This window comes from Girardinichthys multiradiatus, chromosome 13, assembly GCF_021462225.1.
Source record: "Girardinichthys multiradiatus isolate DD_20200921_A chromosome 13, DD_fGirMul_XY1, whole genome shotgun sequence".
Classification (NCBI taxonomy): domain Eukaryota; kingdom Metazoa; phylum Chordata; class Actinopteri; order Cyprinodontiformes; family Goodeidae; genus Girardinichthys; species Girardinichthys multiradiatus.
In genome coordinates this window covers 29,115,122-29,128,643 of record NC_061806.1, presented here as the reverse complement: position 1 = coordinate 29,128,643, position 13,522 = coordinate 29,115,122, and the positions used below count along the sequence as shown (strand labels likewise).

At 42.4% G+C, this 13,522-nt stretch overlaps 1 protein-coding gene across 15 annotated transcripts in view; it reads left to right on the top strand.

The window, feature by feature from the left end:
- The window catches only part of LOC124878960 (POU domain, class 2, transcription factor 2), a 124,989-nt gene that overhangs the window by 89,568 nt on the left and 21,899 nt on the right, over positions 1-13,522 (top strand). For 9 of the 15 annotated variants that reach the window (XM_047383181.1, XM_047383186.1, XM_047383179.1 and 6 more), the window contains 12 exons: positions 467-607; positions 782-1,024; positions 1,114-1,228; positions 1,590-1,681; positions 2,059-2,313; positions 2,397-2,538; positions 3,791-3,939; positions 4,619-4,816; positions 4,918-4,966; positions 5,465-5,612; positions 8,231-8,304; positions 11,250-12,705. In XM_047383181.1, the coding sequence (XP_047239137.1) occupies positions 467-607; positions 782-1,024; positions 1,114-1,228; positions 1,590-1,681; positions 2,059-2,313; positions 2,397-2,538; positions 3,791-3,939; positions 4,619-4,816; positions 4,918-4,966; positions 5,465-5,612; positions 8,231-8,304; positions 11,250-11,632 (1,989 nt within the window). In that variant the 3' untranslated portion in view covers positions 11,633-12,705. Of the gene's footprint in view, positions 1-466; positions 608-781; positions 1,025-1,113; positions 1,229-1,589; positions 1,682-2,058; positions 2,314-2,396; positions 2,539-3,790; positions 3,940-4,618; positions 4,817-4,917; positions 4,967-5,464; positions 5,613-8,230; positions 8,305-9,518; positions 9,784-11,249; positions 12,706-13,522 lie in introns of those variants that run through there. The other 6 variants (XM_047383190.1, XM_047383187.1, XM_047383189.1 and 3 more) reach the window with 2 other exon arrangements.

Here is a 13,522-nt window from a genome sequence, read left to right as displayed (position 1 = left end):
CAAAGTGAATCTTTAAGGGAAGCATTTATCTTCTTAGCTATGATAATTGAGATATAATTGCTCCTCAGTTTGCAAATGTTTGTCAGCTTTTACTTTCACAGCAGCTGACTCTCGGAACATCTAATAAACCCCTTTTTCATACTAATATCATCAGAAACATTTTTATGTGAAAAAATGGCTGCACTTGTAGTGCAGTGGTCTCCCTTTTTCATTTTTCCTTTCCTGAATGAGCTGATTAGATGTTCTTACAGGTTCTGGGTACCAAAATGTCAGTGTGTGTGAGAGATGCAATGGCAAATACAACCTTGTGATTTTCACTCCTTCCTCCAGAGTTGAACATCTGCAGGATTGTGTTAAACACTTTCACCGTCACTGTGAACTTATAAAAGCATCATTTGAGGTGGAGCCACAGAATAGCATCAAAGTCTGATCTGGACTCTGAAGGAGATTTTGTCTTTTCTTTCAGGTAAAGAGCGAAGAGAGCTCAGAGATAACACACAGCACTGCTGCTCCTCCCTCCCAGCAGCAGCAGCAGCAGCAGCAGCAGCAGCAGCAGGCTCAGCATCACCACACACAGCTGATGCTCGCAGGCAGTCAGCTCGCAGGGGTGAGAAAAAAACACACAGTTCCAGCTAGAAGTCATGCACAACCTCTCTAAGTATACATAGCTACAAAACACTGTAGAGGAAGCATATTTTATACTGTTTTTATTTATTCTTTACCGACAACTGATTAATTTCTCTCTGGATTGTTAAAACGTTTTTGTTTTTCTCCCTCCCAGCTTGCTGCTCTCCTCCCGGCCCAGCAGCAGCTGCTCCTCCAGCAGGCTCAGGCTCAGCTCCTGGCGGCTGCCGTTCAGCAGTCAAACGCCGCTCACGCTGCCGCCCACGCCGCCGCGCAGCAACAGGCCAATCAGCAGCAGCAACAACAGCCTCAGCAGCAACAGCCAAACAAACAGGAGCAACCAGTGCAGGCTCCGCCTCCACAGCTGGCTCTGTCCCAGCCTATCCAGCTCACAGCGCAGGTACCTTCAGCTTATACAGGCCTTCAACCAGCTGATGTCTGGTGTGTCACATCTTCTGTTGCCTGAGCTGACACGTATTTGTGCTGCAGGACATCCAGCAGCTGCTGCAGCTCCAGCAGCTGGTTCTGATGCCGGGTCATCCCCTCCAGTCCCCAGCCCAGTTCCTCCTTTCTCAGCCTACACAGGCACAGCAGCCACAGCAGGGTGAGGAGACCACCTTCCTATATGACAGGATTCTCCAACAGGGTTGGAGGGTTGGTGTCCTGCATATTTTACATACATCTCTGGTTCATAACATCTGAATCACATACCTGAATTACCTCCTCTGCATGGAGTCAAGTTCTGCAGAGTCCTGCAAATGACCCAATTATTTTATTCATATGTGTTGAAGCAGAGAAGCATCTAAAAGTTCAAGGACAACAAACCCTAGAGGACTGAAGTTTGAGACTCCTGAACTAAGAGAATAACATTTCCTTTTCACAGCTCTAATTGCAGCATCACGTTTATTGTCTGACTGACCAGATGGATTGTTTTGTTTTTAATTGGTTGCTCTTCCTTCTTTCAGGTTTGCTCTCAACAGCAAATCTGATCCAGCTACCTCAGCAAAGTGCAGGAGGACTTCTTACAAGCCCACCTCGCATGGGACTCCAAGCACAGGTAGCAAATCTTTTTCCAAGGAAAGAAAACATAAAGCCCAACTGAAACAAGAGTAGATTTCTTCTTCTAGAGAATCCACTCTTTCTTTTTGGGTTGTTTTTTTTTTTTTTTTGCACTGCAGCGTACGAGCTGCAAGAGAAAAGCCTAATAATTTCAGATAAACAGCAATCTCTTTGGTTATTTCTGGTTTGCAAAAGGATTCATGCCTCTTCACCGATTCAAGTTTCAATTCAGTTTGATGTTTTTTATAAGGATTTTATGTGACAGACCAACTCAAAGTAGCACATCAATTTTAAGTGTAGGAAAAATATAAGAAATTTTTAAAAATTTTGTGGAAGGAGAGTAACTCACACATGTTCTTTTTCCTGATGTTACAGAGGGAGAAGAGCAGCGATGCAGGAAACAGCAGCGGCAGCAGCGCAGCCTCTGTAGCGGCCAGTGGAAGCAGCAGCGGTGTAACATCTGTAGGAGCTACCTCCGCATCCAGCAGTGCCATGGCCTCCTCCCTAACCTCCGGCCTGAACCCCGGCGGTCAGACAGCTCACATGAGTGAAGAACCGAGCGATCTGGAGGAGCTGGAGCAGTTCGCCCGAACCTTCAAACAGCGGCGCATAAAGCTGGGATTCACGCAGGTAAACATAACAGCAAAGGAAGCGGACAGGAAAGTCTGACACACATGAAGTGCAGTACATTCATTTATTGTCTTCTCTGTCAGGGTGATGTGGGAGTGGCCATGGGAAAACTTTATGGAAATGACTTCAGCCAGACCACCATCTCTCGCTTTGAAGCACTAAACTTGAGCTTTAAGAACATGTGCAAGCTGAAGCCGCTGCTGGAGAAGTGGCTAGGTGACGCAGGTGAGACAAAAAGTCAATTGTATTCAGTTTATTATAGCACTGATTCAGAGCAAACGTCTTAAGGCGCTGTACAAGATAACCAGGCCCAGTCAAGGTCAGTTAATTAGGCTACAACCATCACAGGAAGCCTAACGATTGCATCGACTCATTGACTTTGCAGCAATTCCTGATGGTTAGCAAGCATGTAGCAGCAGTGGATCAGAACAACTCCCAGTTAACACAAAACAAACCCTCTGCAGGACCAGGCTTAGTGCTAGCAACAATCTACCACAACCGCTCTGAGGCTGAGAGGACATGAGAGAAGCATAAAAAGTACAAACGCTCTGGTTCAAAGACAACAAACTGTCTTCAGGTTAAAATCAGAAAATTAAGTTATTAAGGCTTTTCTGTCTTCTAGACATGCTTATATTCTTATTAACTGTTTGGATTCATCAGGCTTTATGAATAAATATAACTTACCAGAGTAACAGGGGATTTTGCTATGCAACTTCAATATTTCACTAAGTGGAAGCATATATAAAGTAACTGGTCCCAAGTGCTTAGTCCTGTGGTACTCCATAACTAACGTGTCTACAAGAGGAATCACTGAGATCATAAATTGCAGGTGTTTATAATTTAAAAGTTTATAATTTCTTTGTAAAAATAGATTTAGATATTTCCGCTTCATTAAGGCTTCATAAACATTTGCGCCACGATATTTCAGCCAAGTTTTACTATTTGTTGCGACCCAACTCAGCCAGGGGAAAGAGGGAGTAACATTAAATCAGATGTAGGTTCTTTTTTAAATACAGTGATTTATTGTTTTGCCTTTTTAGGCTTTGACAAAAGCAACTAGTACAAAATACCACCAGTTGTGGTTTACAAAGATAACTTCTAATTAATTAAAAACATTCTGCTGAAAACAAATAAGGTCTCCAGTAAGATAAGGTTTAAGATATAGATTACCAAAACTAAATGAACAAAAGTTTGATTAACAGAAGGAGCTGAAATAAAAAGCTTCAGTCACTGATCAACCAAACAGAAGACTTCCCCAAGTGAGATCTCTGAGGCTGCCTTCAGAAGCTCACAAATGTTTTACAGTTAACAGAAGACAGGCCTCAGCCCAAACACTCGGTTGCAACCTGGACCTGGCAATAGCAACTAGTTTCAACCAACAATATGGTGTTCTTTGATTTCAGTTTTCCCTTTTTACTTCTTTTTTATTTATTTTCCTCTTTGCTTTCCTCTGCTTCTCTGGTCATTTCTCTTGCAGAAACGATGGCGGTGGACAGCATGCTGCCCAGCCCCTCCTCCATCTCCTCCCCCTTGCTGGGCATCGAGGGCCTTCCCGGCCGGCGCAGAAAGAAACGCACCAGCATCGAGACGAACGTACGAGTGGCTCTGGAGCGCAACTTCAGCACGGTATGAGACGGACTCAGAAACTGTGGCAACTGAATGTGTCCAGAAAACTACCTGAGCTGGCAGGATTGGTTTTTGTTTTGTATTTTCATTTTTACCAACAGATACCAAAGAATGCTAGTTTTAGGATTGAATTGAAATATTGTTAAAAAAAGAGTTTTTAATTCTCTGTTTTCTTGGCATTTATTTGACAGACTGAGATTTCCAGTAGCATTAAATAAATGAGGAAATTGTAACTAAATTATATTTATGTGCTAATAATTATATCAAAAATAAACATTGAGATAAGCATAAAATAAGGTATGGCTTATTCTTATAGTTTTAATTTTTTGTTTTACAGTTCGGGTATTTTTACTAATTTTTTTAAATAGTTTTTCTTCTCTGAAAGTGAAAATATTCATTGGCAGGATTTTATGTTTATAGAATATTTTAAAAATAGTTGTGATGTGTTCGCATTCAGTTAGGGGCACTTATCTGACATCTGCTAAAACAAATCATGACCTTTGACATTTAGTTTTCAGCATTTACTGTTGACATGCTGATGATGTCACACATCTCTGATTTCATTATGTTAAATGAGAAAAAATAAAAATTTAACATTTAAGGTTGAAATGAATAAAAAGTTTGAAGAATGCATATTTGATAAGTTAATGTGAGTAAACACGCTTTGTTTGCTCCTCAGAACCAGAAGCCGACGTCGGAGGAGATCCTGCTGATGGCAGAGCAGCTCAACATGGAGAAGGAGGTGATCCGTGTTTGGTTCTGCAACCGCCGGCAGAAGGAGAAACGTATCAACCCATCTAGCAGCAGCACTCCTCCCCTGCCCAGCCAGACCTCGCCTGTTGTGACGCACAAAGCCCACTGCTACAGCCCCCACATGGTACCATCCAACTTTAGACACTATCCAGCACCAAACTCTGTGCTTCCTGAGATGAAAACTGTTTGACAGCTGGGTGATTTTCTTCTCTCTTCCATCTCCAGATATCGAGTCAGAGTCTGTCCCAGGTCACCACCAGCCTCAGCACAACAGGTGAGCTGTAATTACTTGTTGTGATTTCCAGGCCCAAGGGTCGCTCACGGACAGATGAAACTGCTCCTGATACGTCTGTCTTGTCTGCTGCTTTGATGAAATGCTTAAAAATGATTTCTGTGAGAGAAATACTGGAGCTGAACACAGTGATATTTTGTTGACATGGAGGCACAGCTCCCGTCTTGAGCTGTTTACCTCCATGAGTCATGACTCGTCCCGTTGATGTATCGCCCTCTGCTGCAGAGCTTGCGATCCCGGGAATCTCAAATATGATAAATGACCTGACGGGTAACAAACACAGCTGGAAATTTACTGGCCTGCTGAGCCGAGGCTCGCACTGTTTAGCCTCAGACATCTCTCTGCTTTGCAGCAGAATGGAGAGGCTGAGAAAGGAAGCAGCTCAGACTGCTTCATAACATGATTTGCATGTCTTATAATGTGTTAGTAGCTGTGCTGTAACTCTGATGTGGAGCATCATCTTTCTCCTCTTCCTCTCAGGAGCCAGTTTGTCACCTTCAGCTTCCTGCCCCATGACTCCCGTCAGCTCGGTTGTCATGTCCTCGTCTGTGACTCCTCCTCCTCTTCCTCCTCACAGCACAGCCAGCCCGGCTCCTTCCAGCCTCGGGACATCTGGGCTCACCACTGGGTCAGTGTCACCATTTTTCTCTCTTTTTTGCTCAGCCTGGTGACATAAAATAACATCTGCATATGATGGTTTAGCACCAATAGCCGGTATTTTAACAGGGGTGTGAATACTTTAAAATATCACCTTTTTAACATTACCCCCTAGTTTTAACTGCACAGCAGAGTGTATTGGCTTGTTTTGCCTGATTCATGTAAACATGTCAAGAGTATCACCGAAGACAGTAAATATACATAAATTAATTTATGACATTTAAGGTATGGATCTGTTTCAGGTGCATCTCAATAGAAAAAGAACAAAATCATTCAGTTAATTTAGTAATTCAATTAAATCAATAAAAATGATATATTTTCAGTGTTTAATTCTGTTCATTTGGATGATTGTGACTTACAGCTAATAAAAAACAACACTTCGGTATCTTAGAAAAATAGAACATTAGATGGCATAGAGGCGATCAGCCAGTGGTTCTGCTGAGGTGTTCAGGAAGGACCTGGTGCATTAGACCAGGGATGCATCTAAAATGCTCCAGACACTAGCCCTTGAGGACTGGATTCTGAGGCCTCTGCTCTCTGGGATTTAAGGCAGATCACCAGTTTGCTGACCCGTCAAGCACACTGGTACCATGGCCAGTAAGGCAGATATTGGTCATTTTGGCTCTGTGGGCAGGGGTCAAGTTCTGCTGGGAAATCACACCAGCTCCATAAAAGTTGTCAGAAAAGGGAAGCCTGGAGTGCTTTAAAGTTTCTGACTCCCTGTGAAAACCCAGTGGACCAGAACCAGCTGATGACATGGCACCCCAAATCATCACTGACTGTGGAAACTTCACACTAAACTTCAAGCAACGTGGATTCTGGTCCTCTCCACTCTTCCTCCAGACTCTGGGACCTTGATTTCCAAATAAAATGCAAACTATACTTTCATCTGAAAAAGGACTTTGGACCACTGAGCAACAGCCAAGTTCTTTTTCTCCTCAGCCCAGGTATGACACTTCTGATTGTCTCTGGTTCAGGAGTCGCATAGCGCAAGAAATGCGACAGCTGTAGCCCTTATTCTGGATCAGTCTGTGTGTGGTGACTCTTAAAGCACAGAGCCCAGCTGCAGTCCAAGCCTTGTCAATCTCCCACAAACTCTTGAATAGTGTTGCGTTCTGAGGTTTAGAGTGACCAAAGTGCAGACAAGAGCTTGGCAGCAGCATGTTGTAGAAAAGCTTAAGCTTTAATTCCAAAGTTCTTCAAAAAGCGAAGCAAAGAACACTGCAGGTAAAAACATAGTCGAAATCCAAAACGTAACAAAAGGTAGACTCTGCAGGTACATGGAAAACTATGAACATAGTCGAGAGTAGTGAACGAAAGGAACCAGCGAAGAACAATCAAAACCAGAGAGCTTATAAACAGAGGGGAGTGAGGTATGAACCAATGAGACACAGAGGCAGGTAATCAGAGGAGAATGGAAAACAGGTGTGAACCAGGCTGCAGAGAACTGAGGGAAAATGAATGGTAGCTAAGAGGACAAGGCTATAAAACAAAAGGGAACACGAGAGCTAGACTATAACATAAATCCAGGGGAACATGACTACAAAACAAAACTATAAGCAAAGAACTGAATAAACAAGAATCAGGGAACCAGATCTAAATGAAGCTATGGACAAAGATAAATAACCAGAGAAACATAAGAACCTAGAATAATGATTAACTAAAGTAAACAGAGAAACTCGAATATGTGCAAACCAAAAGCAAACAATAACTAAAGCTAACCAATAAGGGAGGCTGGAACTATAGAAACTAAACTGAGGAACTAAACTAGGAAAGAGAACAAATACCTAACATAATAAAACACAGCGATACTAAATGAGAAACTAAACAAGAGAATCCAGGGAGACAAAGAACTATTATAATAATATTAATAAGAAGAAGAAGAAGAAGAAGAAAACCATAACAAGAAATAGGAAAGCAACCACAAAAGGAACTAGGAGCGAGGGGACAGAAAACATCAAACACTAGGTGGCAGGAAATAAACAAACAACCATGACTACAAAACCAAACTAAAGTCAAAACATAAAACCACAACAAAGTCCAAAATGTCGCACCACGACAAATAGACTTTACGTCACGGTCATCTCAAGGCTGTTTCTTTTTCACCTTTTTGTACCACACTTTTTCCTGCCACCGAACTTTCTATTGATAAGGTTAGATACAGCATTCTGTGAACAACCAGCATATTTTGCGATGCTCTTTGTAGCTTACCCTCCTTGGGGAGGGAGCCATGATTGGGCCTCAACATGCCCGTAACATAGCATTTCGTTATTAAAAATGTTTTGTTGGTCCGATGTAATATTCAAATTCAAATTGAGAAACAGAAGTTTGCTGTTTTTAAGAGCACTAATTTATAAAGATGCACCCGTAAAGATCTGTTGTACTTTGTGTAAGAAGCTGTAGATTTCAGCTGCTGAGCATAGTGTTGATCTACTTAGCTCACATTGATCGACATGGACTCTTTGACCTGCGGCATTTACACCAAAATATACTCGTTAACCTTCAGTTATAGATGAATGATTTATTTGTGTTTATCCTTCAACACTGTTTTTCTACATGTCTGAGTCTCTGTTTGTGTCCATGTTTCAGGAACACAATGATAGGAGTAAGTGCAGGGATGAACCAGGCCCTCATTGGCAGTAATCCTCTGGCTACCATGCAAGGTAGATGTGTGTGTGTGTGTGTGTGTGTGTGTGTGTGTGTGTGTGTGTGTGTGTGTGTGTGTGTGTGTGTGTGTGTGTGTGTGTGTGCATGTACAAGCATGCAGACCATCCCCTCTGGTCTCCATTTCCAAAAACCACTTCCCATTTCACCCTCCATCCGCTCTGTCTGAAATACATTTTTCTTGTGAAGCCTCAGGTGACAGTCGCCACCAGCGCTCACTTCTCCTCATCCTCCTCAGCACAAAGTTTTTGAATCGCTCAGTATGTTGAAAGATTTCATTTCATTCTCATACAATACCCTGCTATTATCACAGACTGGCAAGGGCTCCTTATGGCGGAGCTTAGGAGGCCGATTCAGCTTACAGTGAACAGACACAATCCCGTCTCTCACGATATCAAAACCTGGTGGCTAAATAACCAGCTTTCACTCACAGTTCCCCTTTCTGAGTGAGATGATCTGCTCCCAAATCAATTAAGCATCACAAATAAGCTCAGCTTTGAATCCGTCATGTGCTCCATCTGGCTATAGCGCCAGTAAACATCTTTTTCTTCCGCTCTTTTGAGAGCCGGTGTCCTGCGGGCCATGCGCTGATGAGAAGGATACAGTCTGTTATGGAAAGTGCAGCTCTGGCACCGTCGGCTCTGATAGAGTTTTAGGCTGAAGGAGGAAATAAAAGGGGAGCCTCGGTGAAAAGACGGGGTTGAAATGAAGTGTTGACAGGAGAGGATTGCAGCTTTGGCTCCCTCTGGGGCCAAACATGCGTTATATGAATGTTTATACTCATGGCACTGTAATAGATTAAAGTGTTTACTATCACACTGGAACCAGAAAGATGGTAGGTGTTGGCCTGTTGCAGCAGCTTCAACTCACAGTGAATCTGCTTGCCGCTGTAATTTTGCAGCAACTCTGAAATAAACTTCTTTGCCTTAGTACTGGTGACTGGGTTCAGGTACAGCTATAGTTGACAGAACCTGATGAATTTGATCTCAGCTGCATTCATGCTTATAGTCGCGTACGTGTTGTTCTCAGTAACCGTCCTTCATCCTTACCTGACTTACTTTGACTCTAATGTACGATTAAACTCCATCACTGCCAAGTTAAAACAGGAACTAGAGTTCCTACAATAAGCTTTAAGGAGATTTAAATGTTTAACCACAGGTTTGGTTATCTGTCAAAAGTTTTAATACAAAATGTATTTTTATTCAAACCACAGGTTAACTTTGTGGAGACTTGCAGACCAGAAAATCATGCAGACCTTGACTGAGTGGTACTCCAGCACTCCAGTATGCTGCCACTGCAATAATAAAACCCCCACTGGAGAAGTTGTACTTACTAAAACCCTTCACAAGTTGTCACAGTGGAGCTCCATTCATTCCTAATACACCTGAAGACAATCATTTATCTCTTTATCTCTTAATTTAGATTAAATGCCTTCATGACTGCTTCATGGAACAGCACTGGTGGCAGTTTTGTGTTTCTTTTGAAAATTATTCTTGGATATATGTGGAAATTATATGATTAAATTTATATATTCTACTCGATATAGCAGAACCAACATTTTAAAAAGTGTTAGGAACAAATTTAGCATCTGAGACCATGTGGACAAGCTAATTTTATTTGAAGAGCAGTTGTTTCCTCACTTTCTGGAGGCAGAGAGATACGGATTTACTTCAAATCTCTGGCAACAGAGAGAACAGTTAAAACTAATAAAAAGCAAAGAACAGATCAAATAAAGTGGTAAAATTAAGATTTGTAGTGTTGCGTGTCATCAGCACAAAGAGAGCTCTGAAAGTGATGTTTTAATCTCAATCTCAGCTCGGTTGGAGCAAGTAAATAATAAATCAAAGCAGGCCGAGAATGGAGTAAACTTACTTGTGATAATTGTTTGCTCAGATTCATAGTGGCTAAGGGAGACAAAGAGGCTTTGCTGTTTAAATCAGTGTCTTATCTTAAAAAAAAGTAACATAAAATTCTTGCCTCGACAGGAAAGCTGCACTCTTGAGCTGGATGACGATTAGTTAGTAATGGACTGAAAGGGGAATGCTGTAAATATATTTTAATTCCTTATAATCAGAACGGGCGGGGGGGTTATGTAGATATAGCAAAAAAGCGGCCCAAGAACAGAGCATTGAGGGACCCCGAAGGTGATGTTTGCTTGGTCAGATTTATGATCATCTAAAATAGGGATACTTTGGTTTGTTATTAAGTGTTTTATTATCAGCCATTTCAAATGCAACACTTATAGTAAAACACAGTTAAACTGTAGCCTTTACACACAACCTGTTGTAAACAATCCTCTCAGTCCAGAGCTAGAGGAAGGTCACTGTGGTCAAGTGGCAAAATAGAAATCTGTTATCAGATCATAGGTATGGCAAAACATTGTGTAATTCTTCATAGACCGAGCTCATTGAAGCATTTGGAGTAAAAGCAGGCCATGAACGGAGCCTTGAGGAACCCCACGTGATGTTTTTTGACTCAGATTTATGTTGGACAAGTGAAGCTAAGAAGTTTTGCTCTTATTTTTCAGTATGTTCTGATCAGCCATACCACATGCAGCACTAAGATCCATTAAACCCAAGTTAAAGCTGTCATTTACATCTTTTTGTATTTTTGTTTCTTTTATACCTTTTTGATGAAGACAAAGTTTGGAACCAGGTTTTTAATCCCATTCCTGTTTCAAATCTTACTGTTAAAAATTGTGAACTGATCTTTTAAACTTTTTTTCTTAACCAAACAATAAAAAGCTCAGTTTGTTCTTCTGTAAACTGCATCTGTCTGCATCATCCTCATTTCCATTGTCTTGGTTAAATGATTTTCCTCTTTCTGTGCTTTATTCTCTGCTTACTCAGATTGTTTTATGCTGTATTTATTCTGCTTTTTATTCACTTTCACTCTTTATTTCCTCCTTTCACCTTCCTTGGTCCCCCTCCTTGCCTCCCATCAGCGCTGGCAGCCAGCGGCGGTCAGCTGCCCATCTCTGGCCTGGAGGGGGGACCGGGCCACATGTTTCTGAGTGGACATGGTGGTCACTCTGTCCCCCCCTCCCTCCGTTCTTCTCTCTTCCTGAACCGCCCCAGCCTCCTGCCAATGGTGACTGGCTCAACAGCAACTTCCTCCATGCCCACCATGGGGCTGGTCAGCAGCAGCGGAGGTGGCGGCTGTGGACCTAGACTCACCTATTGCCAGTCTTCACCCACTGGCACCAGCAACCTCATGAGCCCCACTTCATGCCCAGAGGAGTCTGCGTCTCCCTGTTCAAGTCCCGCCTCTTTCTGCTCCTTCAGCGAAGCTTCGCCGCCGCCCCTGGGAGGAGCCATGGCTGAATGATTGCCAACCGACAGCCAAAGTATCCTATCAGTGCAGGATGAGGAGGATGAGGAGAAAGCAGAGCTTTAAAAATCAAAATGTACAACATCACCTTTCAACCAAAGCCATCTCTCTGTCTGATCCATCTCTAGATTGTCTCTCTTTGCCATTTTCTCCTCTGAAGTCTCCTGATGCCAAAAATACACACAGACTCATGAGGGAAGGAGGTAGAGAGGGTAGGAAGGATGAGGAGGATGGAGAGAACCGCAGAACGAAGGAGGGGAATTTTGAAACCAAATAATGACCTACAGCTGGAGAGGAGCTTTTTGTTTCACTCAGCATCGTGAAACAAACACCAAAAAAAAAAAACTTGATGAGGGCAGGGATGAAAACTGCTCGAGAGAAACAGGGAGCTGAGGAAAGACTTGTCTTAAAGGAGAAAAAAACAAAACGTTTCAAAGAGAAACACAAACGTTACAAAGAAGTAAACCAAAATCTCCAAATACCAAAAACTGAAAACCAAAAAATAAAGACAAAAAAAACTACAAACGGAGAGAAAAGCTTTAGCATAAAAAGACTTTTTCTGATCTTTATTCTGTCAAACATTCTTCATTCCAATCAGGATTAATTTTTTCCATTTTCAGTCAGGATATTTGCAAAACATCTATTTTTGTATTATTTTCTAATCATCGACCTTTAAGGCATTTATAACCCTACATTTTTACAGCTGAGCCCATATAGTGCTACCTCTCACTTTTACAGCTTTACCGTGATCAGCCTGCCGTACTTTAACACTGCTTGTCTTAATGAAACCTGGATTTAACAATGAGAACAGAAGGCAAAACTATCATGTGAAGGACTATATTTTAGTAAATCCTCATTGATCCCATGAAAGTTAACTAAAGCTGAAACTATATGTCTGATTTCCTGGAGATGCATTCATCTTAATGTTCTCAAACCGAAGTAAACACCTCAACAGGATTTACCTTCTACACAGGCAGATATGAACACATTGTCATGGGATTTCTTCTTTTTTTTTTTTTTACATTATTTGCTTTCTTTGATTTATTATCCAGCCCATACCCACCATCCCACCATCATCATGTCATCTTCCAGACCGTCACTCTTGGATACCAAAGCATCGCCTCTGGCATCATTCGTCTCTGGATTCGCCCGGGAGACGAGTGTCCAGACAAACCTCACACACAAACACAAGCATAGGAAAGACCAAAAACCCCCCAAAAAAGAACAAAAGAAGGAGGTGAACCACCGACGTCCCCCCCCCCACCACCACCAAAAAAAAAACCATGCCCTCCAACCCGTCTGCCCTGCTCCTTTGTCTCCAAAGATCAGATCAAAGGGCCAAAAACAAGCGAGGAGGAGCAGAGGAGCTAAAGGGGGGAAAGCAGGACGAAGAAGAGGAGCAGGAAGAAGTGCGCTTGAAGCACCGGACCAAAAAACAACCCAAAACCAAAAGCTACTTCTTCTGCTACTAGTTCTGTATAAGCGACTGAAGTGAAACCAAATAAACCAGAGTAGGGGAGGACAGGGGAGGATGGAGGGGAGAGCAACTCCCGTCTGTCTGTTCGTCTTTAACTGTGATCGCTGTTTTCTTCATTTCAGCAGACAGAAACTCTCCCTCCCTCCTGAAGCCGACCGGCCCCCTCCCCGGCTTTGTTCTCTCCTTCCTGGACTGATTAAATAAGGAATAACCTCAACACAGACGTTCAGAATTTATATATTTTTCTTTTTTGCGTGTCTGTTCCCCGACGCTTCATAGGAATAGGGTGGAAGCTGGGGAGGGTTTTACCTACTTTCATACGTTCCCATCGCCTCTTTCATTGCTCTTTTTACTGAAATGTTTGAAGATGACTGTGAAAATGTAGCTTCCAGGATTTATGGGGAAAAACA